The sequence below is a fragment of the Acomys minous genome (genome assembly GCF_964271855.1).
Source record: "Acomys minous genome assembly, chromosome: 2".
NCBI classification, from domain to species: domain Eukaryota; kingdom Metazoa; phylum Chordata; class Mammalia; order Rodentia; family Muridae; genus Acomys; species Acomys minous.
This window is the reverse complement of record NC_140484.1, coordinates 64,163,042-64,190,158: the sequence shown is the minus strand read 5'-3', so window position 1 is coordinate 64,190,158 and position 27,117 is coordinate 64,163,042. Positions and strand designations below refer to the sequence as shown.

Here is a 27,117-nt window from a genome sequence, read left to right as displayed (position 1 = left end):
TTTGAGAACTACTTGTTTAGGATGGCGGCCTTTGTGGCTTTCCTTGTGCATTAAGGACACTTTTTCTTGTATCCATAGAAGATTTTGCATCTTGTTGCAGGGAAAGTCACATCAAACCCAGCATTTTATAGCCTAGCGTTAGGCTCAAGTACCATGCGTTTCATTACACACAATTGGAGGCAGAGGTCTCTTGTGGCTTAAATGTTTCCCATTTACTTTTCTGTCTGGTCTGCTAACTACTGGCCCCATGTGACTCTTTATATTAATTATAGCTGAGTAGAATTAAAATGTAGCCCTTCAATCACATCTGCCTGTTTCAAGCGTTTAGTGCCATGCAGGGCTGGTTGTTGCCATATTGGGTAGTGTCTTGGTTTCTTTTCCTGCTGTTGTGATAAAATACGCTGTCACAAGCAACTTATTGGGGAAAAGATCTTTCTTTCTCTGTTCCTTCCTTCCTTCCTTTTTTATTTTTTTAAGCTCACCATTCAAGGTTACAGTCCCTCAATGTATGCTTGCACTCAGCTTACTTTCTCCATTTTTTTACGATCCAGGTTCCCAGCCAGGGGAATGGTGCTGCCCAGAGTGGGCCGGTTTCCCACCTCAGTGAAAGCTGGTGATCCTCCCTATGCATGCCCAAAGTTTTGTTCTATCTCTCAAGTGATTCTAGGTTCTGCCAGGGTGACGATAAACAGTCACCATATCAGATTATGTGTGAGAGCTCATTTCCATCTCTGTCAGCAGTTATAATGAGTAATCTCACTTGTGGCAAGAGTATATAGCCATTTTCTATAGAACCCAGAAGCCTCTTAGCACACCGGGGAAATAGTCCCATCCCAGAACATGGCTGACATAGTGGTAATAAACAAAACCCACCCTTTTCAGATTGTAATGCCCAGTTGGTTTTATTTTCCCCCCTTCAAAAAATGACAGTGTTTCCTATTGTTCCTAAGGCTTCGGTTTCATGAAGACCACAGAATTTAGGAATGCCTGATGGTCCTACTGAATGAATTCCCTTGTTGCTTATTGTTTCTCCCCGAAGGTAAACTAAACAAAACAAAACAGCAACAACATCAAAAAACCAAACCCAAAATAAAACACTAGGTTTGGGTACTGTTGGAAATGTCAGTGAAAAGATTTTCCAGGCTTTGACTCCTGGTTTTCACCTGGCCTCTGATCACCTGCATGTAGCCACCATGCTTTTCTCTCTGGCAGTGGAAGTCCACTTTAAACAGTTTCAGTGCACACTTACCTGATGTGTCATTTGTGCATCTTGTTCTTCTAGGGGATAATGTCCACACAGATTAATATCTGCAGCAAGGGAAGACAGAAGTAGCATGATTCTAATAGCAAAACAGGCCTGGAAACTGTTCTCTGGGAAATGTCATGCTAATGAGAACGTTTTTTGCCCCATTAAAATGGAATTATTACCTCACAGGGTTGGTTTTAGGGAGGGAAACATAATTGTGTATTTTCTCTCTCTCTCTCTCTCTCTCTCTCTCTCTCTCTCTCTCTCTCTGTCTCTCTCTCTCTCGTTCATCTCTTTTTAACTTGGTGAAATAAATGAGAACAACTCTCAGCTCCTTTGAGTTGCTTGGCTCAAGTGATGGATGGCATAGGCCTTGTTCCTAGGATTGATTTTAAGTGTTCTGTACCCGATGTATGTTTTTTCACTCACTCCCATTGTGCTTGGCAGCACTGCACAGTGTTTCTCCTGGTGCAGGGTGTCTGTGCTGGCTACTCTCACGTGCATGGCCTCATGGGCCTACGAGCATTAGTAGCCTGTATTTTGAGTGCTGTCCAGGGTTCAGCATCCAGACATGGTGGCTATTAATTCTGTTCTCCAAGGACCGGACTACCTTCACAAATAGCCATTGGAGACCCCTTTGTGAACACATGGAGGAACCAAAGGCAGGGCTTCTTAAGTCATTAGGTTTGAGGGCTAGTTTGGGAGAAGAACAGGGGTCTTGTTTTTGGTATCTTCTTCCTGCCACCGTGCATGCCCTAGACTAGTTCAATACTAGTTGAGTGGCACAAACAGCCGTCAGTGTTGAATGTAAGGCCTTTCAGCCACTTTACTTTGAGACCAGCCCCTTTGGACTGTCCACTAGCAATGGAGCGGAGGAGCCCAGTGCACATGTTCCCTGGGAGTGGGGTGTCCTCCTTGGCCGGACTTCTCTTCTATGGTTCACCATTTTCCTGATCGATGCTTTCCCTGTCTCTCTTGTCACCTATCCTGCCCTTTGTCTTTGTTGACTCATGACAACTCTCTCATACTTGGTGGTGATGCTCTATTGTGTCCCCCTGTTACTGTGACCCACGGGTCTCTGTGCCCCTTTGTCTCCTGTGGTCTTGGTTGCCCCCATGCCCTTCCAGGCTCGCGTTGGACGACGCCATTCGACACAAGCCGCTGAACATGTCATCCCGTTTCTCACCCAGGGTGGCAGGGGAGAATGACTTCCTTCAAACTGTCATAAACAAAGTCATTGCAGCCAAAGAAGTCAACCACAAGGGACAAGGTATGCATGCATCTCTGTTGTTTCTGTTTGTGGGCATGTAGGGCATCTGGGGTGGGGCTTTCCGGTTGGAACTTTTGGGATGGGGTTATGCTTGTTCTTACTGGATGGGCAGCAGTGCAGCCTGTCACAATGGTAACCTTTGCAGGTTCCTGGGAGCCAGCCTCCCTGATGGGTGCAGAAGGGGATGGGCAGTGAGTGGGATATGGCTGAGGCTGTCTGAGGAAACGAGGGCTGAGGAGCCCAGCAGCAAGGGAATCAGCTCCTGCATTTGACTCCTCCTCTTTCCCAGTGTTCCCTGTTCTCTCTCTCTCTTTTCTCATGCTTAACAAAGTACTGGAAGGCTGAGGTTGCAGCTCCGTTGGTAGAGTGCCTGCTTGGCATGTATGAAGCTCTGAGGTCTACCCCCAGCACTGCATAAAATAGCCTTTGATGAGCATGCCTGAAAGCTTGGCAGGTGAAAAGGCTTGGGGGATCAGGAATTCAAGGCCGTCTTAGGTTACTCCGACACAACAAGTCTAAACAAATCAGCAAGGAAATCAACAATTCACACCAAACCCAAACCCGAGTCCCGCAGTAGTAAGAACACAAGCCATGAATGCAATCCCTGTCCCCAAACCATGGCCTTACCCCCTCTGATTTCCCTCCCCTCTGGCACCGGCTCTTGTCTCCATGTCCTGTCATAGCTCTGCCAGTTTTCTCTAATTACCCCACTGTCCCCAAAGGGGAAGTGACTCCCTTTTGTTTCTGTCATCCAAGTAGTCTCCTCCCTCCTTCCCCACATCCCCCTGGTTCCCATCCTGCTTGCATCAGTTTTAATGTGACACTGATGTGTGCAAGCTGACCTTCTGCTAGCGGAGCTAATGAATCAATCAAGCTGGGGCTGGTGACAGTCGGTGCTGGGCTGGCCAGAAGGAGACCTGCCCCAAACCAATGGCTTATCAAGCCCCACCTCTTTCACGGAGGCAAGTAATTCACCACCTGAGATGGGGGGCTTTAACCCTGCTTTTCTCATTTGCTAGAACCCATGCACCAGGTTGGTCCTTGGTCTGGTATATCCCACTGTGTGCTCAGAGGGGCTCAACTGAACAGCTGCCCTCCACCTCCAGCCTTCCAAACCAACCCTCTCCGTTGTCTCAAGCAGTGTTATTGAGTCTGAAGAATGTTCTGGAAAAGCTTGTATAGATCTCCTCAGTTGCCCTTAGTTTTTACCCCACTCTCTGGCCAGCCCTGTCTAGAATGTTTATGGATTATAGTGGAGCAAGTTTAAACTGAACCAAGGCCCCACCCTTGTAGATTATAGTTCTTCCGCTCTGCTCTGTATTTACAAACCACAAGGAGTCTCCTCAGAAGTAGGAACTAGTAGAAGGGCCTGGCTACTCCCTTATTTCTGGATCGGCAACCCGTACCCCTGCCAGACCTCCAGTTCCTTTTGTAGCTTCCTCACAACGTTGAGTTTGTTCACAGAATCACATAGGAGAAATAGCAATGGCGTTAGGCCAACATCAACAGCCAGGCTCATGCATGCATCACAGCCAGAACCTCTGCGCTAGACAGCAACGGCGTGGACGCTGGCTGGTACCTGGATGGGGCTGATAACACCTGGTACCTTTGACTACCAGAAAGGAGATGGGTTTTAGACCACAGTTGAGACTGCACAACAAGAATGTCCATAGCATTTTTCAAGGGGGCTACAAGTGTCTTCCTGAACGAACACACTGAGCCAACAGCATCACCAAGCAAGTTTTACCTTGTTTGCCTTGACCCTGAACCCCCCCCCCGCCCGCCCCCCCGGCATTCACACTCAGAATCTAGCTCATTCTTGGGACGGTCTGGGGAGGCTTAGCCAGGACAGTTCTGCGCTCTTCCCCTGGGCTCCTGTTTCCATCAGAATGACCCAGGTACCTCCTGACGCCTGCTCATCTTCTCAGTCACCGAGAGGGGACCCAGAATGGAGGACAAGGAGGAGACGATAACAATAACCCTTGCAAGAGCCAGTGGCCTTTTCCATGGTTGCCTCCCCATGTGTCTCTTCCCAGCTTGCTAGAGGCCTTGGGTTATTCCCTCTCTGCAGCATCTGGTTTCCTCATCACAAAGGCAGAGTCTCGTGAACACCCTCTCTTCCTTTGGTTGGCCGAACCCAGGGTCTTGTGCGTGCACAGTAACCATGCCACCACCGAGCTACCTCCACAGCCCTTTGCTTCTTTTCTGTTTAGCCGGCATGGCTCTACTTTCTGCCTCTGAGTTCTGGGTGTGTATACGGACAGCTGTGCACCTCTGTCCATTGCTTGAGAGGTGATGAGTACCCGTTCGGTGTTCTGTCATTCTGGTGAGACACACGCCAACTCCAAACATACTAATTCTCTGAAAACTGGCCTCACTTTTCCCTGTGAGGACTGCACTTTTGAACGTGGTATAATCAGGACTATTTAATCTCCATATTTCAATCATAACCAATTGACTTGTGTCACCAATATTCTATTTTATCCACTCAGATATTTGAGCAGGCTGTTGTTAGTAAGGGCTTTTGAGAGGCAGCGTCTCTGATGTTATTTAATGTCACTAGGTTTAGTTTGCTTCACTGTATGGCAGAATCAGGGGAAAGGGGGCAGATAAAGTACCAAGCCACTGAAGAAGGTCTGTTTAGCTCTCTGCAGGCCCAGAGCTGCCTGTTGCCTCTTGATCTTTAATGTGAATTAGAAAAAGGAAGCCCGTAGCCTGGGTGTGTGGAGATACAGTCAGTTCCTGGGACCATGGGACCCACAGAGTGAAGGCCCTTCACATTTCTTAGTGAACATATGCAGTGCATTTCCTGAGACACGGTACACGTGGCTTCTTCTTGGTGCCATCCTCTGATGTCATTCATTGGGCCTTTCCTCCTCTGGGCGTCCTTCTCTCATTGGGACTCTCGTGACCTGGAATTCTGTATCTCAGAGAGAAGGGACACTTGTAGAAATGGGACCCCTTAGACACGTTGAGCTGGCTCTCCCCGGGGAGCCTGTTGGCTGTGCCTGGCTCTCCACCCTGTCTGCTTCCTGGTCCCTGGGATCTGCTGTGCTTCTTTCTTTTCTCACCAGACTCTGCCCCTGCCTTCCACCTGCAGGGCTGAGGGGACATCCTTTCTGCTCAGTTCCACCCATACTCCCCTTCCCCTTTGGGGTGCACACTTTGACCATGTGCATGGCACCTTTCCTGGTGTGTCATTCTCTCAGCTCCTCCTCAGCGTGAGCTGCAAGTGGAGAGAACTTTCCACACATGCTTTAGGGATTTTCTTTCTCTCTGCAGACCCGGGCTCCCCAGCATATTGCTGGGAGCTGGCTTTCAGTTGGAGGATGGCACAGAGCACCTTCAGAGGGTCATGCCCACAGTAGGCACTGCCCCCGAGAGCCACCTTTCTCTCCCTGATTCTGTGGGGTTGACCCCCATGTTGGTGTTCCCACTCACCTCCCCGTTGTTAGGCTCAAGTGCTAGCCTCCTGCAGCCTCCCCTGAGTCCGTATTTTCTTTCTAACTTCCACTTGCAGCTGATAGGTCATTTTCAGGTCTTGCTCTTGAGGCCTCTGGATCTCCTCAGGGCATCCTGGTCTCTACTGGCCTCCAGATGTTGACCTCCATGGTGGGCACGAGCCTCTACGTCTCTGCCTGTTCTTCTCAGCCTCCACCATAAATGCCACCTTCCGGTTTCTCCCAAATTGAGATAACTCAAAAGAATCCTTTAATCCTTGGCACACAAACAGACCACTTCCTTTCCATCCCATGGATTCCGTTTGATCTCACAGGCAAGGTTTGTACTACTTGGACCTAGTGTGTGCCCCTGTGCTGCCTGGACGTTTGCCTGAGTGTTTCTGTTTATGATGCTGCTCTGTGGATTCAAAGTTCCTGAAATTGTTTTTTAGCAATGCACTTGAGGTAAACGTGACTTTGTTTCCCCAGGTTTGTGGGTAACCTTGAAGTTGCTTCCTGGAGATATCCATCAGATCCGGAAGGAGTTCCCTCACCTGGTGGACAGGACCACAGCTGTGGCCCGCAAGACAGGGTTCCCAGAGATTATTATGCCAGGTGAGTTAGCCTAGCTCAGGCCCTTTGAACTCAGTATGGAGGTCACTAGCTGTGAAGAATGAATGTGTGGCTAGCAGTGTTCAGGAGCTGTTGTGGAGAGAGTGAGCCGGCACGTGGCAGGTACCATGGCAGGCGCCCAGGGCATTAAGAATAGCTTTAGCGTGTAAGGGCTGAGGCCAAACACAGTGGTGGGCTGTACACTTTGGCCCCTGGGATCCTTGTAGGATTAGGATCCCCCTAACTATGAAGCTCACATATGGGGTGGCACGGACACCCAACAAGAATGGAATTAGGTATCTGATCAAAGGAAGGGAGGGAGGGAGGGAGGGAGGGAGGAAGGGAGGGAGGGAGGAAGGAAGAGTCAGATACCCAGGCAGTAGCAGGCAGGTCAGAAAGGATGATGTTTTCCTGGGGACCTGCTCAGGGGGCGTTCATTACCACACCGATGTAGCTCAGGCTCAGCCATGTATTTTAAGCTGCACGAACTAATACTTGGGTTGTCTGAAAAACCAAACCAAAACAACAACAACAACAGCAAAAAAAAAAACCCAAACCATTCTTCTATATTTACTAACACTTTCCAGTTTCTAAATAACACCATATCAGTAATTTGATTCTGTTAGTCATATCTGGCCTTGGGACGCATGCTGCTGCTGCTGCTATTTATCCTTAATGTACAATTTGGTTTGCAACTAGTGTTCTTATAAATAGTCTGGGCTGGTACACAGAAGGATCTTAGGCACTTCGAGATTGGTGTTGAACTAATTCTACAGCCCAAAGTCACATGGGCAATAGGCATTGAAAGTGGGGTCAAGCCAGGTGTGGTGGCGCATGCCCCTCACTCAGGAGGCACAGGCAGGTGGATTTCTGGGTTAAAGGCCAACCTAGTCTACAAAGTGAGTCCAGGATAGCCAAGGCTACACGGAGAAACCCTGTCTCGAAAAACCAAAAAAAAAAAAAAAAAAAAAAAAAATAGAGTGAGGTCAAACCACACCATGATCAACAGGCATGGATGGTCTCCTGTTGTGGTCTCTGTTGCCGCACACTGTGCTCAGAGGACTTTGGCTGCCCAGCGTGCCTGTTGCCACAGCATTACTGTTTTTATTTCATGCAACCATGGGCTGTATGCTTTCTATTCTATTCACCTTTCAGGGTTGGTTTGGGTTATTGGCTACTCTATCTGCTGACGTGACAGATACCTGAATTGGGCTAGCCTGGATAACATTGTTGCTCCCTGTATATCCATGGATAGGTATGGTGCGTCAGTCTTGTTCATGGAGATGGACTGATGTGTGGATCTACTGTTTATATTCGGGCCTGAAATGCACCTCCATGGGTGAAGGCGATGGTGCATTTGTTGGTCCTTAAGGATATCCTCACATTTTGAAGTGTCTTAGGTTATTTGTTCCCCCTTCTGACAAAAGCAATTTAAGGGAGAAAGGGCCACATTTACAGTATAGTTTGTCAGGAGAGGAGGAAGGTGAAGCAGCTGGTCACAGTATGTCTGCAGTCACAAGAGAGCAGTGAGTGCAACTTACTGCTCAGTTCACTCTGTCTCATACAGTTCAGGAAGCCCCACCCAGGAAGTGGTCCTACCCACTGTTAACGTAGATCCTCCCACAGGAGCTCATCAAGATAATTCTTGCACAAGCATCAGCAGAGGCCATCTCTCAGGGGTGGAGGGTGGGGTGGGGGGGTGGGGGGACAGACAACTGTAGGCTAGAGCCTGTCCAGATGGCCCTAAACACTAGCCATCCCAACTGGGAAAACTGGGAATTTCCTCGTCATGCTGGTGGAGTGTCCCTTGTTGTAGACTAGCTTACAGAGTGACAGCCAGCATTCTGACCATGTTGCTGACTGTTGTTCTGGCCAGGAACAAGAGCCCACGTGCTGAGTGGCTGCTAGAGAGGGATTTGAGCTGGAGTGAGTCACCCTTGCTCTCTGTAGGCTGAGTAAGCGCTGGCCAGGCAAGGGCACCGAGTCCACAGTGCTGGCCTTCTGTCGTCCTCCCACGTTTAGCTCAGTGGACCCTCTGCAATTTCCCTTCTCATCTGCCTGTTTGAGGCATGCATCTTTGCACAGTAGGAGAGCCTGTCCTGCCACACTTCTTCGCGCTCATGGCTCACGCTACCCTGGATCCTTTTATTGAAGGACCCAGGCAGGGAGCAAAGCCAAGTTGTCCCTGGAGCTGGAAAGATGGTAGCATCCAGTCATATCCTGTACCAACTAATGTCCTTGTCTCTTTCTTGAGTGAGCTCAGCCTTTGCTGAAGGTCTGTATGGCGCCCTTCAGTGGGGTTTATCTACTGCAAATGATGCCTTTTTTTCCCCCTCCCTGTGATGGTTCAGAAACAAACCTCTGCAGGAATGGGGAACCTAGGCTTGAGGATGCGGTGCTTTGTCCTCTCGGGGCCTTGTAGCCCTCAAATAAAAGATTATGGCTTAGGTGTCCAGGGAGATAGATAGCTCAGTCTGTAAAATGCTTGCAAGAACTTGAGTTTTAGGTTCCTGGAACCCGCCTAAGAAAAATGCTGGGCATGGTAGACGTGCTTATATTCCAGTTTTAGAGTGCCTGCGGCTTACTGACTAGCCAACCTAGTTGAATCGATGAGTTCTAGGCTGGTGAGAGTCTATCCAAAACCACCTAAAAATGGTGCCTTAAGAATAACAGCTTGTTCATTTATTCATTTATTTTATATCCCAATTGTAGGCCCCGCCCTTCTCTCTTCCCAGTCCCACCTCCCTCCCTCTTGCCTCTATCCCCCTCCGCTACTCCTCAGAAGAGGAGAATTTATCCCCCTCCCCCTCCTCCCCCTGGCAACCCACCCTAACACGTCAAGTCACATCAGGACTGAGAGTGTCCTCTTCCTCTGTGGCCTACAAGGCAGCCCTGCCATGAGGAAGTGATCAAAAAGCAGGCAACAGAGTCCCTGTCAGAGACAGTACCTGCTCCTCTTACTAGGGGACCCACATGAAGCCCAAGCTGCGCATTGCCTACATCTGTGTAGGGGGCCTAGATCCAGTCCGTGTATGATCCTGGGTTGGTGCTTCTGTCTCTGCAAGCCCCTCTGGGCCCTGGCTAGTTGGCTCTTTTGGTCTTGTTGTGGAGCTCCTGTCCCTTCCAGGTTCTTCTATCCTTTCCCCCACTTTTCCACGAGACTCCCTGTGTTCCTCCCAATGTTTGCCTGTGAGTTTCAGCGTCTGTTTTGATCTACTGCTGGGTGGAGCCTCTCAGAAGACAGCTGAGCTAGGCTCCTATCTGTAAGCATAGCAGAGTATCCCTAATAGTGTAAGGGGCTGGCTCTCTCCCATGGAGAGTGGGGGTCTCAGGTTGGGCCAGGCGTTGGTTGGATATTCCCTCAATCTCTGTTCTATCGTTATCCCTGCACAGCTTGTACACAGGGTACAGTTCTTGACAGCAGTGGTGGCACATGCCCTTTAATCCTAACACTCAAGAGTCAGAGGCAGTAGGATTTCTGAGTTCGAGGCCAGCCTGATCTACAGAGTGAGTTCTAGGACAGCCTGGGCTACACGAAGAAACTCTCTTGAAAACAAACAAACAAACAAACAAACAAGTAGGCAACCAAACAACAGTTAAGGTTGTCCTCTGTCCTCCACTTGCCCGAGGGCACAATTGAACATACAGCTATATACACATATACATGTACATAAAGACTATGGTTTTTGTGTTTTGATATAATTTTTAGTCTAATAAATATACAATTGAGGTCTACCAAACCAATAAAGCTGTTGAGTCATGCATGGTTTGTTAGCCCAAGAGGTGAGAGGACTTATTTGAGGCCCCTGAGCTGATAAGTGGTAGGTGTTAGGTGGGAAGTCTTGCTTCCTGCACCCCAGCCTCATGCTCCAGGCTTTTTAACCTCTCCTGTGGGCAGGATCTGCCACAGCAGCCATGCTTCCCCCCCGTGGAGCAGCCACCATGGCTGTGGGAGCAACCCACTGGGACCATTACAATAATGATTTTTAAATGCAACTTTAATTTAATAGTTGGATCCATTAAAAGCCAAAATAGAGCAGATTTTTAAAAAGCACAATTAAAACAAGAAGAAGGAAAAAAATCCAAGAAAGCATGAAAAGGCGTTTTTCCCATAAGAAGTCCTTATGCTTAACCTCAGCTGGGGTCAGTTGCAGCCCCTGATCTTCTAGGAAGAGCAGGGTTGGGCATGGGTGGGGCCAGGCAGCCTGGGAATTAGTCATTGGTCATGATGTTTTCTTTCCATCACGAGCAAGGGAAGCTTGAGGTTTCCCCAGCTCACACGCTTAATTCACTGGTTCTAATGTGCCCTCATCACAATTAAAGGTCCACTACACAATAAAGTCTATGGAGTTGTATGCAGTGACACACTCCTGTGATGGCAGCACTCGGAAGGCTGAGGCAGCATTGCTGTAAATTGGAGGCCACGCTGGACTACAAGGGTGATCCTAATCCAAAAACAAAATAAAGCAAAAACCTAATTCCCCTCCCCACCCTGGCCAAACTCCATATAGTTCTGTTTTGTTCTTCCCACTTGGGTCTTGACAGCAACTTGCTGGAAGAGAAGAACTATACAGAGACTTCGTGACCCGTCCCTTACCCCTGGCTCGTGGATCTCAGTACCAGGAGGCCTTTAGCTCAAGGCTTGAAATCAGACAGTTCAAAGAAAGCAAACGAAGTTGGCCTTGGCGGTTCTTTTGCACACATGTGCTGGCTGCTCAGGACCCAGCGATCTTCCGTGGGAAGCTTATAAGGGCCTCTGCTGATCATGGGATGCTACAAAAGGGTTAGGTCCTTGTAGCTCCAGCAGTAGCATTGCAGCCACCCTGGGCACCTCACAGAGGTGCAGAGACGAAGTTGATGCAAATAGGCTTTGCCATGCATTAGAAGCCCAGACTGTTTTGTAGGAAATATTTCAGAACTGTCTAATGCAGTATTTATAATATTCTGTTAAGACAGCGATTCCGACAATTTGGCTAAATTCACAGTTACACTATGAATGATGGATTGCTATAAAGATGTAATTTCCCCCCCAGGTGATGTTCGAAATGATATCTATGTGACGTTAGTTCAAGGAGATTTTGATAAAGGCAGTAAAACGACCGCGAAGAACGTGGAGGTGACAGTGTCTGTCTATGATGAAGACGGGAAGCGCTTGGAGGTATCTCTTTTTGCTGAGTCTTGTCTGTAGAGTTCAAATTCAACTTTGCATGTGTCCACCTTGGCTCTGTTGCAGGATTAGAGGTGGTTTTGATTGGCTGTGTTATGTCATATGCTGGGATGTGTATTGGTGCCAGCTTCCCTTTTTTCCTGCTTCCTATTAGGTCCTGGAGACCCAGGCCACCAGTCTGCCCTAGGGGATCCCTGTAGATTTTGACCTTACACTTATAGAGGGGCCCCATTTCTTGGTGTAGCCCCACATACCTAGCAGTCACAATGGTCAGCCAGAGACCATTGGTTTCAATATTTGAGAGACAAAGAAATAGAGTCTGAGGAATAATACTCTTGGCTCAGGGAGTAAGGTGGGCTTTTAGGATCATCTGTCTTAACTGTTAAATTCCCAAGTTGACCATTACCTCCTTCTTATGACCAGAGCAGCCAGCAGAAGCCACCAGAGGCTCTGGTTCCCTCTGATGAGCAGAGCAGAGCAGGTGTCCCCCTAGGTACCTCTGGATTGGACAGCAGTGGCCGTGATTGGGCCTGGGCGCAGTTGTGTGCTTCAGGGCTCACACCTTTTCTCCCTGTCTGGCCTTGTCTGGTGTCACTCGTAGCTCTAGAAGCCTTGAGCTACACTGCCCTGGCCTCCTAGGTGTCAGAGGGATGAATCTGGCTGAAGTTTGGTAGGCAGTGCGCATAGCTAGAGGGCTGAGTCTTGTCACCTCCTATGTGGTGGCCAACCTTTGCTTCTGGGCCCACTGAGTAAATCAGGCAAGTGTTCAGATTGTGATTTGAAATGAGTCGGGGAGGGGACAAGAGAAGTGGCAGTCAAGGTTAGCCCCATGTGTCATAATTGTCTGTACCTACAGGGTCTGAGGATATGGTTTAGACTCATGCCAAATGCAGTGATATTCATTGGCACCCTGGAGAGCTATCTCTCCTTCTTTGGTGGCTGTAACGGGAATAATGTAGTGGGAGTCACTGTGATACCTAATGTAAGCACTTTTAAGATAAATAAATATTATTCAGTGTGTGTGTGTGTGTGTGTGTGTGTGTGTGTGTGTGTGTGTGTGTGTGGTGTACATGCTCATGCCAGCACCCATGCATACAGGAGTCTGTTCTCTCTTTCTACAATGTTGGCCCTAGGGATCGGACTCAGGCTGTCAGGCTTGGCAGCAAGAGCCTTACCCACTGAGCCACCTCAGCAGCCCTAACATGAACTCTTTCTTTATGCCTTTTCCTGAAGCACGTGATTTTCCCCGGTGCTGGTGATGAGGCGATCTCCGAGTACAAATCAGTGATTTATTACCAAGTGAAGCAGCCTCGATGGTTTGAGACCCTTAAGGTATGGTGTTTCTATGGTCATTTCATCCCCGTGGGCTGATGGTGAAATCCTCCCTCACGCCACACACAGCCAAGTTGTTGAAGGTTGTTAGGGACCCTCCCTGGTCGTTCCTCTGGTGCGTTTACCCTTGTCTCCTTTAAATGTAAAATTGAACCTTGATCGAGATGAATTGTCACATCTTCAAGATAGCTATTGCCTTCCTCTCCTTGGGTCTGGTGTATATATGCGGCTTGCTGCCTCTGTACCAAATAAGAAGATGCAGGGATGCCAGCTTGTGGAGGTTATCGTTGAGAGGTGGATCTGCTTTGTGGCATTGATATAAGGCTTTCATCATGCCGCCTGCACGTACGGCACCATGGTACCTCACTGTAATATATAAAACTGCCTTCCCTCTACCTCCCCACCTCCCAACAATTTAAATGATAGAAAATAAGGGAGGCGCTTTGGACTATAGATGTTGACAAGAACATTAGGGCCAGTCTTTGCTGACAGCCAGCACACATGAGGCCTTGTTCTTTGGCCATAGTGATAACAGGGAAGCTTTCTTGCTGCAGCTGCAGAGGAGGTGTAGATAGCTTTATGTAGGGGCTACAATGAAGACAATGGCTTTCAAAAGTAGAATCTGAGCAGTGTGTATCCGAGTGTTAAAACAAAAAAATATCCCGACGTCTAGCAGAGTCGGCTTGGTGTCCTTCACGATATTATCTTGTTTAAATTTTCAAAAGACATTTTGCCTTTGGCAGAAATCATATAAGGGGAAGATAGACGATGTTTTCATTGCTCTGGTCCCCGAATATGTATCCTGGTGCCAATAACTAGCCTGAATTAAGCGCTTCCCGCTAGAGGATGCTGGGAAAGGTACTCACATGTCCCCTTTTGATTCTTCAAGGTGGCCATCCCTATTGAGGATGTGAACCGGAGTCACCTTCGATTTACCTTCCGCCACAGATCCTCGCAGGACTGTGAGTAATGGGCCACTTTATCAGGGTTTGTTTTCAAGGGAAAAGCTTAGCAGGCAGCAGCTGCTCTGAATTGCTTTAGGACATGGCTGTCATTTACAGTGACGTCACGGCCCCTTGGCCGTGTCTTTCACCTGAGCTGCCCGTGGAGAACATCATACTGAGCGGATCTCAAGGCACCTCGTTTTCTGCTTTCCTCTGGCGTGGGCGGTGCGCCTGCTTCTAGCTCCTCCTTCTCATGCCTCTCTTCCTTGTCTATAAAGATGTTGTGTGTGTGTGTGTGTGTGTGTGTGTGTGTGTGTGTGTGTGTGTGTGTGTGTGTGTTGTAGACGTGAGTGCAGCGCCAGTGGAGGCAGAAGAGGACTTCAGATCCCCTGAGGCTGGAGTTGTGCCCTGTCACGAGCCACCCTATGTAGGTGCTGTGACCTGACCTCAGGTCCTCTCCAGGAGCACTTAGCTGGGAGCCATCTTTCCAGCCCCACATCATCTTTGACTCACCCCCATGCCAGTTTATCAGGAAAGTCACTGAAGCACAACAAATGATTTGGACAATTGCCTCTTGGTGCTCTTTGTCTTAGAATCGAGAAGCTCACTCAGCCTTCTTTGTCTTTGTTGGTGACTGCTGGAGCTTAGCTGGAACTCTCCCAGACACTGGTGCGACACTGACCTTGAGACCAAGCCTAGAGGAGAGGACAGGTCTTCACATTTGCCCTTTTCTGAAAGAACCATTTGTGGATTCCCGAGGCTGGTCCTGTTTCAGTGGTTGAATTAAGAGCCTGTCAGGATGTAGCCCCATGCTAAACACCTAGCTATCACAGAAGGACAATACAATTACTTCTTGTCCTCCATCGACCGTAATGTATGTCACTGAGTCGGGTATACTTATAAATAGTCGAGGTCTGTGGGAAGGGTGAGCTGTGTGATAGTGTGCCTCAGATGACCTCATGGGGCCACACAGAGAGGCAATTAGTTCTAGACTCTGTTGCAGACTTAAGGATGAGGCTCTCTGATCCTTGCCTTAGGATAGAGATGCCATCCTTTAACCTGTCTTTAGCACAGTGCTGGCCCCGGAGAGGACCTTGTTGCTGTGATGAAGAGTTAATCTGTTTCCATCTGACAGTTTTTGGGTCTCAGGCCCTCCCTGTGCCAGGTGTGTGTGTGTGTGTGTGTGTGTGTGTGTGTGTGTGTGTGTGTGTGACAGAGGATGAAGCTACTGAACAGTGGCCTGAAGGGCTGAACATGTGCCAAGGCTTGTTGCTGGGAAGCGTGTGGTCCTCTGCATAGGGTCACTGAAAGGCCAGGAAATGGTTAAACAAAGGCCCTAAAACAGCCAGGAGCCCATGTGGTGCTTCAGTGTGGGGTGGAAGGGGAGCATGGCAGCCTCATCTCACAATCCCATCCTTACAGCATAAGAAGGTTAGGGGAGAAAAGGTCATTAGAGGCCACACTAGATGTGCGAGCAGGTGAGTGGAGGGCAGCTAGTGGAGATTTGGCATCTCACCATTGTGTTTGCCTTAGGGCTTGGCCCAGCAGGCAGAAGGCCAGCCTCTGGTCAGTGTCCACAGTGTCCTGCATGGCTGTAACCCCAGGATGATGGGCACAGTCAACTGACTGTGGGCTCACATTCTTGAGGCTGATAGGGGAGCTTCTCTGTGTTGCTTGGATCAAACATCAGTGTTCCTGCCCCAAATTCTCATGTTACATATCAGGAATGCTGGGTAAAGGCTTTTGAGTTAGTGGTACCTAAAAGAGCTTAGGGTCTACCCAGTGCCTTAGTGCTACACTGTAGTGCCTCTGGGAAACTTGAAGGGCGCTCCTCCATTTCCTGGTCTTTGTTAGTACCTGTCTATAGAACAAGGAGATGAAGGCTCCCCTATTGTAGACTCTGGGCTAAGTGGAAGCATGGGGTTAGTAAGCAGGACCACCTGGGGAATGGTGGCCAGGCCTACAATGTGAACCGACAGAAGTGGGGTGTGGAGAGATGAGGGATGGGGAAAGGGATTCTCTGGGCACAGCTGCAGCACTCCAGGTGTGGTCCAGGCGTGGGCCAGTGGCTTGCTGAAAGGGCAGCAGGAGCTCAGTCACTCTTGGAAATGTGGAAAAACTTATCTTTAGAGCAGGCTGTGGGCATTTAGGTTCCCTGGAGGAAGCACTGAGGGTACAAGTTCGAGACTCCATAGAGAGCTGTGTCAGAATTACTCCTGAGCCACATTCTTAGCAAATTCATTCCCCTTAATTAATGGATTACACCAGGGCAAAGGAAGATCTCTAACATTCTAATTTTCACAATCCTTGTTTTTCTCGTCAGTTTTAAGTACTCATTATAGACAAGATGCTATCAGCCGACATGCCAAGACACATTTGCATAATTAATGAAGTCTCTAAGGCCACAGCTTGTCGAGTTCTGGAGACATGTTGAGCATTGTAAGTGTGGTGTTCATGAGATCATGTTTGCCAGTTACTGAGGGCAGCCATAGTGGCTGCTACAGCTTGGCGTCGGTACATACTGGGTCTGAGAAGGAAAGAATTCAGTACACATCGCCCCCCTTAGCTGTCCACATACAGGCTGCTTTCCACTTTAGAGCAGGGCCTGGCGAGGGAGAAGTGATGAGTGTCCCCTGCTGTGATCTGGGCTGGACTAGAAAGCCTGGTGCTGATGTGTGAGGACATCCCTACAGCAGCCTGTTGGCCATGCAGACACATGGGTGCACTGTTGCAGATGTGTCTTCATGGTCTAGCCTGAAGCTGAGTCTTTTAGGATTGGAGCAGGCTTGTCTGGGTGGGGCAGCCCCGGCTACTCTGCAAGACCATGTGAGTTCCTGCTATATAGTTCACAGGATGACTCTGTGAGGTGCTAGACAAATCCATCTACTGTATGATGGCTTTTAGTGAGCCTGTGCTGGACGGTGATTGCGCCCTGAGTGTTGAAGATGCAGTGTTAATGAATGATGCTCCTCTTCAGTGGCAGGTGCAGTGGAAGCCATTGCGTGTATGTCTAGAGATGCTGCTCCCCTGGGGGCTCAGCTTAGCAGAAGCAGGTCCTTCTCACTTGGATATTGATGTCTTGCACGTGTTCTGCTCTCTTCCATAAGGTCGTGTTTTAGATTAAGGTACCTCTGTTCGGTTCCAACGTCTCTATTTTTTGGTTGGTCGACTGTCCTCTAACCAAGTAATTAGCCAGCATTTACTGAGCCCCTATTGCATGACAGGCAGTGTAGCTATCGAGATGAGTAACAGATGACTTCTGGGGCATTGAGGTCATGGGTGAGTGTTTTGAGCTGGAGGAGGGTGGGTGTGTCCTTCTTCCAGGTCTCGCCTCTGTCCTTTCCTTTCTAAAAGACCATTGAACATATACTTTTGACACATTTTCTGGCTCCCGCCTCAGTGTTGGTGTGCCGTACTCAGGAGGCAGCTTGTGAAATTCATCGCTTCAGTCGATCCTTGTGTCCCTACTTTGTCTGTCCCTGCTGGTCTATGGCTCTCTCTCCTTCCCTCACTCACCAGCCACATTGGCCTGCTGAGCCCAGATGAGCTGGGTTCTCGTTGCTACTGGACCTCTGTGCTGCACCCTTTCTTCCTGGCACATGGTAATCTGCATTCTCAGAGACGCTTGTTTTGACCATTTACCCACAGGGCCTCTGGCCCTTCACCCTGTGCAAGCCTCCAGATTTTGCTTTCTTAGTGGCCTGAAATCTTTCCTGTTTGCTGGCCTTCTCCCTAACTAGTGCAACTATTTGTCAGACTTTATTTCATGTGCTGGGAAATGATAGTAAAATTATATATGCAGGCATATACACAATCACATATGTGTATATTCCTATGCACACATAGTCACGCATATGTACACATGTATACACACATAGATATATATACACATACACACATGTACACATACACACATATATTAAAGCATACATATACTCATACATGCATGCATCCATACACATACAGATAAATACATATATACAATACACAGACACAATCAGACATATACACACTCACTGTATACACACATACCCATGTACGTATACACACATAAACTCACACATATAGACATACATGGACACACACATATATAGACATTCATATGCATATGTACACATGTGCACATATATAAACACACATATAAACATATATATGTATGCATGCATGTACAATGTATATATACATATATACACATGTACACAAACACACATATATACTCACAAACCCATAGATACCAGGGCTCAGTAGAAGGACACTAACAATAACAGTAGCAAATTCCCCATCCCCACATTTCTGGCAGTGATGAGAACCATGAAGAAAAACCCATCAGATGCAGGGAACCTGTGAGCCGGCAACTGACTATTTTAGATGCTGTGGAGGAACTTGAGTGAAGGAGGGCACAAGCCCCACATGCAGGTCTGGCTGTTGTCCTTTGTTGCTAAAGGCAGGAGAACTTCCCATTCGGGTCCTCAGGCCCCCAGAGGTGGTGTATATATGTGTGTGTGTGTGTGTGTGTGTGTGTGTGTGTGTGTGTGTGTGTGTGCGCGCGCGCGCGCGCGCATGCGCTTTAGGACTCTGTTGTTTCTGTGTTGATGAGAACTTTCCCTCCCTGCCCTGCCCCCTTGTCATGTCCTAGGTTCACATCCTAGTCTCTCCCTGTTCCTGTTCACACCCGCCAGGTTTGCTTTTGCTGTTCCTACCTACTCTGGAATTGTGGCACCGTAAGCTTTCCTTCACATTCTTCTGTAAAATTTTCATGCTCTTCATTCTGGAATCTGTTCTCAGTCCATAGCCCCATCTGTCTTCCCCAAGACTTTGAACTAGTTGGAGGAGAGTTGATCCTTCTGTGATACAAATCTTCCTGTTAGTAACTGCGGTCCATTTCCTCACATCTTCCACCGGCTTCACCAGCGCGCAGTTTGGTGACTGTTTTCATAATGGTGTCTTTGGTAGCATGCACGAATGTCACTTTGTCCTGACTATAGTTGAAGGTAGTTATTGGTTTTCTTTGCAGCTAAGGATAAATCTGAGAAAATCTTTGCACTGGCCTTCGTGAAGCTGATGAGATATGATGGGACCACCCTGAGAGATGGAGAGCACGACCTTATTGTCTACAAGGTGCGTACATCCTCACTGGGATGCCTAGGACACGGATCTGATCACTGCTTTGTGACTTCCTCACCTGAACGGAGCTTGACTAAATACCTGAGCAAAACAATTCAAGGGAGGCAGGGCGTGTCCTGGTGCGGGTGTCAGCGCTTTCAGTCCTTCAGGGTGGGAAGGGTATGATGGAGCAGCTCCCATCCTGGTGGCCAGGAAGCAGAGTGAGAAGAACATTGTCAGCATAGACGTTCTCTTATCCCATGAGGGTACCCAGTCTTCGGGCACACATTGGCTTCAGGAGGTGACTTTTCGCTCATAGTTAATTCTCCGTCATAGATGCACTTAAGAGGTGAGCTTCACTAAACTCCAAGACCCTCTCACTCCAGTCAAGCCTGTGATCAAGATGAGCATCACAGCTGACATTTCCCACCCCGGGGAGGAGAGAGCGGCTTCTCTAGCATCCAGCTACACTTAATTATGTAAATGAGCAGTTAGGATGTGACCAGCCCTTGTGCTGTTCCTCATGAGAGAAGATGACAGGCAGTGCCGCGTTTGGTGCTGTGTATGCAGGCTGGAGCTGTGAACTCATCTACAGGACGAGGAAACATGGTCACTAAAGTACCTTGCAGAACACAGCACAGAAGGGGGGTGAGAAACCAGAATAATAAAAGCACGCCAAACCTGGAGTGTGGCCCTCGGTGGATGTCGTTTGACACAGTGTACGATCCGACCCACAGGCTGAAGCCAAGAAGCTGGAAGACGCAGCCACATACTTGAGTCTCCCCTCTACCAAGGCGGAGTTGGAAGAGAAAGGCCACTCGGCCACAGGCAAGGGCATGCAGAGTCTTGGAAGTTGCACCATCAGCAAAGACTCTTTCCAGATCTCCACACTGGTGTGCTCAACCAAACTGACCCAGAACGGTGAGCTTCTAGAATTCCGCCCTCTCAAACACGTCCCTTTTGGCTACTTGGTGAGTGGAGGAGTTTCCTGGTGGGTGAGTGGACGTCATTCACTCTGGCCTTTGGTAAGGACCCACATAGATGTCGAAGCTCTCGGGGAGAGGAGGTGGCATCTGTCATAGTTTGAAACTCACACTTCTATTTTTGGTCTAAGGATTAACTCAGCAGGGAGATTAAACAATGAGAAGGACTTATTTTTATTTTTAAGCATGTGTTTATTTGAGGTGTGTGTGTGGGCAGTCAGAGGACAAATGGGCTCTCTCCTTCCTCCTTATGGGTACTGGGGGATTGACCTCAGTTCATCAGGCTTGTTGGCAAGCACCACCACTACTCAGCCATCCCGCCAGCTCTGGACTTCTTTAAGGTACTTACCAGCCCAAAAGAAAGAAATGAGGCATCAGCGAAAGTACATAATATTTGAGATCAGACCAGAGAAATGGAGTTGGATCTTGGTCCTGGGAATGACCTTAAATAAAAGCCCACTGCACCCGGCTGTTCTTGTTACACATGTGAAAGATGCTTGTTTTCAGAGCTTTCTGACTAGCCCATCGACCGTCAGATGCGGGGTACCTCCCTGCTTTGTGTCTTCGTCTGTCTTAGCTTCTCCTTGCCATAACTCCCTGTTATCTTTCTTTGGAGAAGATGGTCTGCCTGATATGTTTAGGCCCCTTGCGGTGTGAGATAGGACCTCCTTGCTGGTTCCCATACCCTAAGCTCAGCCTCATGTGTGTGTGTGTGGCAGGTCACTCATCAGCTGGTGCCTCCTGTCCGTGAGTGCTTTTCCCTCTGCTTGCTGCCTCCCCAGAAACATGGCAGTTCACTGGAGATGCTTCTTATTCCGAGCACACCAGTGCCGCTGCCGTGACTCCGTCTGCAGGAGGCAGAGGCTCTCTGCACAAATCCTTCTTTTAAAAACCGCATCCTCCTGATGTGGCCGTATCACAGCTGTGCAGGGACTTTATGCTCTATTGAAATGGAGCTTGAAAATCCAATTTTTTTCTCCCTCTTAACTGCCTGATATGAGTTGTGATTATTAATGTCCATCATTATCAGGAATCCCATCTCTGTGTTGCCTGTCAGTCATGCTGGAGTTGGAGATTGGCTGATGGGGCAAGCATCTTTTGGGCTCGCATAGGATTAACATAGCACAGGAAGACCAGACTCTGGAGGGAGGAGGAATGTTGGTGTTCTGAGGGCTTAGGCATGCCAACCCCGGGTCAGATGGTTTTCAAACTTTATCTGCCTGCTATTTCTATCTCTCGTTCTCGGCTTTACCCAGTGAGGCTTTCTTTATATATTAGCAAGGGGCTGTAAGTCACCCAGATACTGTTGGGTTGTTTGGGTCTATGCGGGTACTGATACTTTGGGGCCATTTGGACACTTCCTGGTTGCTAAGTCATCATGAGTTTGCCTGAGTCATCTCTGAAGGGTCCTAACTTGTTGCCCTGTGGTGACCGCCACCAACCAGCAAATGAAACTCGTTCCCCAAGGGACTAGATTTGTGCAAGTGATGGGGGGAGGGGAGGATGTGAGGGGGTTGGTGCCCCAGGGACATGAGTCAGCTGTGTGGGCTCCAGCTTGCAACTGGGCTGTGGAAAGAATGTCCCTCTACTAGGAATGAGGCTCTCTGCGTATGTCCAACAAACGAGTGTTTGTGCCTCATTTAATGCAGGCTAGTGGTGGTGTCCCCAGCTGGGTCACTGGGCCCTGGCTGTGGCCTTTAGTGTTTCAGCAGGTGCTGAGGTCTGTTGCATGTCATGTGGGTCATGTTCCAGATGCACTGCTAGATGTTGTTTGAAATGTGGTCATAATTTTCTTTCAAAACAAGTCTCATCCACAGCATCTTTTTTAAAAACCACACATGAGAGAGAGAGAGAGAGAGAGAGAGAGAGAGAGAGAGAGAGAGAGAGAGAGAGAGAGACAGACAGACAGACAGACAGACAGACAGACAAAGAGAGAGTTAGGGGGCGGGGAAGGAGAGAAAGGGGAGAGAGAAGGGAGGGAAGGAACCTCCCACAGCGGTGTGTGGATTCCTCCTTTCACCTTCCAGCTCCTTGAATCTCACCATCTGCAGGGTGATTCCCTCCCTGGTACCCAGGGAGAGAGCCCTGGTCTCTGCAGCAGCTGTTGCCAAGCAACAAGGAAATTCCAAAGTGATGCTGCTCACTGAACAGAAGGCAAAATCTGGCTTTCATTTCATGCCAGCACTGATACCCCTTTTTGGGACTGTGCCATACCAGGAGTATATAAGATGGGGGTGCCCCAGTTGGCATCTGAGTGTGGAGTCCCACATTTTCCTTTGAGGGAATCGTTTTCTCGAAACCATAATTCCTTCCCGCAAAGTTCCGTTACTTAGGGCAAAAAGCAAGGGGCTGAATTATTCATTAAGGTTTGTATTAAAGGTCTCTGTCCTCAGTGCTGTGTGGGCTGCCATAGGGGACAGGAAAAGAGCTGTAAGATGTGATCCCTTGTCTCAATTAGCTTACTGCGACATGAGAGGGAAAGGAGTCATGAAACAAAGAATAATTCTGAGTCCAACTGTTGAGTTCCTGGGAATAGAGATGGAGCAAGGAGGCCTGTTCTGACTGGATAGCATTGTGGGGGTGGGGCTGGCTGTTTTCTTAAGCACGCCCCCCCCCAAAGAGGTGATCTTCTATTAATTTTCTCACTTGAACTTTTTCCCCTCATATTTACAATGCATAGCCCAGATTGGCCTTACACGAGTTATAATCCCAGCTTTTGTAAGGTGTAGGTGGGATAGGGCGTGGTTGCTGAGACAGGAGAATTACAACTTCAAGTATGAACTGGACTCTACTGTGAGCCCCAGGCCTGTCTGAACTGCTTAGTGAGCTCTGTCTCAAAACAAAACAAAAATCCAAAACAAAATGGAAAGAAAACCCCAAACAAATAACAAACAAGCCCCCCTCACCTCAAGAATAAGTAAATAAATAAAAACTGAAAGTTGCAATATAGAGATCAAGTTTAACCCAGTCATGTGACAGGTGACACCAACGTGGACTGAATGGGTCAGATGATGCATTGGTCTCCGTTAAAGATGGGAATACCCCTAACTCTGGGACCAGGGGTGTGTCAGGAGAAGATGTGTCTGTTCTTGTTACTTCACACTCAGAGATCACAACATGTCAACTTCTGCCCAAGTTTCCTAGCTCCTTTCATATTGGAAGGACTGTTGCTGGGTTTGTTTTGTGTTCGGTGTTGTGGTAAGCTTGCCTTTATGTTGTATCATCGGATTCTTTTAGCTGCCCTGCAAATTATGCAGCGTTGGGTCCGCAGTTCAGACAAGAAAACAAGGCAAGCTCCCTGCACAGTGTTCCGTAGTTACCGTGTGACTCAGCTGGCTTTACATAACGCACAGTCTATGTGGGTGCTGTGTGCTGGCCCCTTCTGCTTCATTCTTCTACTGATGCCCGAGGCGATAGGAAACATAGGAAAATCTATATGGGGTGTAGATGGCTTTTGTGTGGTTGATTCTGAAATTAGAATGCATATCTGTTTACTGGAGTCTTAACTAGATCCAAAATTCTATGCTTTTTTTTTTTAGTGTTAATGGGAGCTTAGGCTTTATTTATTTGCTTATTTATTTATTTTGGTGCGTGTGCTCTCTCCGGTAGCTGATGCGCCTGCTACACATAAACAGTAGATTAGATGCAGTTTGCAAGTTGCATTTTAGCAAGTAATGGTGTAGGCACGTGGGCTTTCCCAGACAGGGCTTGAATTCTGTTTTCCTACCTTAAAGAACATCTTATTGTCTTAAGCAAAAATCCTTCAAGCTTAAACAAACAAACAAACAAAAGAACCCAAACCCCTAAGGCCTGGGAAGATGTCTCTGTGTGTAGATAGCCTGCCATGCAAAGCATGAGGAGATGAGTATGGGTCCTTAGCACTCACGGAAAAGCCAGAAGCGGTGGCATGCGCCTGTAACCCTGGCACTGCGGGGTGGGTGGGCAGAGACAGGTGGATTCCCGAAGCTTATTGTCCAGCCCATTGAGTTGAATCAAACTCCAGACTCACCAGGGGACCCTGTCTTAAAAAGTAACACGCAGAATGGTGGAGGCCCCTACGCTTGAGCATGTGTACTTCCTACATAGTCTCTCTCTCTCTCTTTGTCACACACACACACACACACACACACACACACACACACACGTACACAAAAGGCAGATGTATCCCCCACCTCTTTTGGATCTTTGAAAGCCGGTATATTCAAGCCTAGACGTTTCTCCTAAAACCCACCAACAGCTCAGAGGGCAGCAGCCAGCTGCTTAAGGAGAATTCTCAATTCATCATAGTCTTTGTGGCTCCACAGATTGTCCAACTTGCAGTTTCAGGACTTAAATTTGTTTTATTTTATCGGAAAAAAAAAAAAACAAACCTAGACATTCGTTCTTGAGCAGGAAGAGCTCCTTGTGGGAGGAGGCCTTGGCAGCTCGTTCTGGGTGGGCCGCATCTTGCAAGTGCTACAGTGGTTGGCAGCTGCCTCCAATAGGTGGGAAAGATGCCTTCCCCACCTTTGGCTCCCAAATGCGTGTCAAAGGCTCCTACATTGAAGTCGTTGCATGGTAAATGCGGTTGGAAATAGTGCATTCAGCTGCACTGCTGTTAAGTATGTTGGCATTCCCGAGAATGAAATATTTAGCAGGCAAACATTTTCAGATCGGGTTGAGTTTTCTTTGGAGAAGTGTCTGCAGAGAAGCTCACATGCAGTATGAATTTAAGACAAAGTTCTTGCTGGAGCTGGGAGCTGATTCTTGTGTTCTGTTTGCAGTGGACCTCCTGGGGCTCCTGAAGTGGAGATCCAACACCAACCTTCTGCAGCAGAACTTGAGGCAGCTGATGAAGGTGGACGGTGGTGAGGTTGTGAAGGTAACGTGGGCTGTGGAGGGAGGCATGGTCTTGGGTTTTGTGTCTGTTACTGTGCGCTGACTGTGGGGGGTGGGGGGAGCAGGAGGGAGGTGGGGGGAGGGGGAGAGGTGGGTGGGGGTGGGGGTGGGGTGGACAAGAGTGCAGGATTCCAGTTCTAAAGGCTTAGCAGTGACTTAAGCCTGCAGGTGCTTAGTGCTGCAGGGCTTTCTTTGGACGGGGCTATGTGGCTTGATTTGGAAGGCGTGAACTTTGAACCCACATGGTCCTGGGCACTGCTTTCTTTTCTGATGAGCCATCAATGCTGCGAGGACAATAGTCAGTGGCCTCTCAGCCATGGCATGCATTGCTTTCTGTGGGTTCGTAGGGTTTCATGGGACACGATACTCTCTTTAGCTCATGGGAATGTCCTGTGTGTGCTGGGCTGTTTCACTCTTCCCATGGTCATTGTCACCATCCTTATTGGCTCAGGATTCTTCAGGTTACTCAGAAGTGACCTGGAGAGCCACCCAGCTCTGGGCATGGCAGAGATGTCATGAGCACCAAGAGTCTGGCCTGCTCCTCTTCTCCCTGTGCGACGTTGGGCTCGTGTCCTCACCTCACATGTTTGTCTCTGGAGAAATGCTAGATATTAATTAGTGTGGTTTGCTTTTGCACATATTTATTTTTTTTTAATATTTTCATTATTTGAGAGTTTCATACAATATGTTTTGATTACATTCAGCCTGCTTCCTCTTCTCCTCCTTCCCTCAACTCCTCTCAGGTTCACCCCCACATTATGTACTCTTCTCCCCAACTTCATGTCCTTTTAGAGAAAAAAAAAACTCTAAAAAACTCATACATTCTAATGTGTGAAGCCCAGTAAGCTTTTGGGCAGGGGACCTTCCACTGGAGCATCAGGAGCCACACCCTTAAAGAAAGCCGACTTTGCCTGAGGAGCAGTCAGCTGTCCCTGGCTCCTCATTGAGTGGGAAGAGCTCTTCGGGCTTGATGTTGTTCAGATATTCTGCAGAAAGCCTCAGCTGCTGAGTATCCAGGAGAGCAGCCAGCAGGCCCATCCCCAGGATTCTGTTTCACCCTGGTCCCTTCTGATCTCTGGCTCTTAGCATCTTTCCCTCATCCCCTCTGGTCCCTGGGCCCTGAAAGGGTGTGATACAGATGTATGATTTGTAGCCGAGCACGCCACGAGCCCTCTCTGCACTTTGTGGGTGCTGGTTTTTGCTCAGACCCTCTCCACTCAGTGTCCTGGCCTGGGGGCCAGCAGTCAGAGCAGTGATCTGAGCTCCTGTTAGCCTCAGGCCTTGTCCCTCACGTTCTCTGACACTTTGTGCTTCTTACTCCCCAGCCCCCCCCCCCATGCTCCTCCCCACCCCGTGTTCCATATAAGGTGTTCCATATAAGAGTGGCATTCTCTTGCACAAATGGAAATGTCATCATTGTCAGGGTGGTCCCTCCAGGCCAGGGACGCTAAGCTGAGCCTGTGGTGTTTCATAAATCATTTCTCTACCGCTTGTCCTGTGCCTTGCCTCTTCAGTTCTTCACCCTCTCTGAGAGGAGCGTGCAGCAGGGGACTGCCTTATCTCTGGAAAATTAATTACTTAAAATGGCCCTAATTAACCAGCAATGTGCTTAACTTCAGCGTGAATTAATTTGGTTGCACTACTTTCCTGCATCCGCTGTATAACCGCTTGAACGTACCCTCGCTAATCTTAAAATTTTAATCATCTCTTCAGCCCCGCTCTTGTACCAATGGCTTGGACAACGTTAATTGCATTTTATACTTCCTTGGGTCCTAAATCCCCAGTTCAGATGGAAACTGTGTGGATAAGTGAACATCCGTTAAAAGATGTGTGCATTTAGTGAAATTTTTGTCTTTCATTTTGAAGTCTCCGTGTCACAGATTTGTTGTACTTCTATTGACTCGGTATTACACCAGGAGAGAACTCTAGAATTTGTCTTGCTTTCTTCTCTGTTCCCCATAGCTAATGTATTATTGCGTCTGAATGCTCTTCCATGGCAGTGGCTTTCCCAGCCTTTCCTTCTTCCGGTGGTCACTGGCTCTCCTGCTTGGGCTGGGTTGACCTGGTGTAGCCTTACCTGGTGTGCTTGCCTCATCCCTTCCCCTCTTTCCCTCTGCCCCCACGTTGCACTCATACTTGTTC

At 48.5% G+C, this 27,117-nt stretch overlaps 1 protein-coding gene across 2 annotated transcripts in view; it reads left to right on the top strand.

The window, feature by feature from the left end:
- DOCK1 (dedicator of cytokinesis 1) overlaps positions 1 to 27,117 on the top strand; it is a 502,641-nt gene that overhangs the window by 82,556 nt on the left and 392,968 nt on the right. Inside the window, exons 12-19 of one of the 2 annotated variants that reach the window (XM_084751055.1) lie at positions 2,437 to 2,516; positions 6,446 to 6,571; positions 11,602 to 11,726; positions 12,969 to 13,067; positions 13,957 to 14,029; positions 19,026 to 19,129; positions 19,852 to 20,035; positions 24,861 to 24,958. In XM_084751055.1, the coding sequence (XP_084607181.1) occupies positions 2,437 to 2,516; positions 6,446 to 6,571; positions 11,602 to 11,726; positions 12,969 to 13,067; positions 13,957 to 14,029; positions 19,026 to 19,129; positions 19,852 to 20,035; positions 24,861 to 24,958 (889 nt within the window). Of the gene's footprint in view, positions 1 to 2,373; positions 2,517 to 6,445; positions 6,572 to 11,601; positions 11,727 to 12,968; positions 13,068 to 13,956; positions 14,030 to 19,025; positions 19,130 to 19,851; positions 20,036 to 24,860; positions 24,959 to 27,117 lie in introns of both variants that reach the window. The other variant, XM_084751054.1, reaches the window with a different exon arrangement.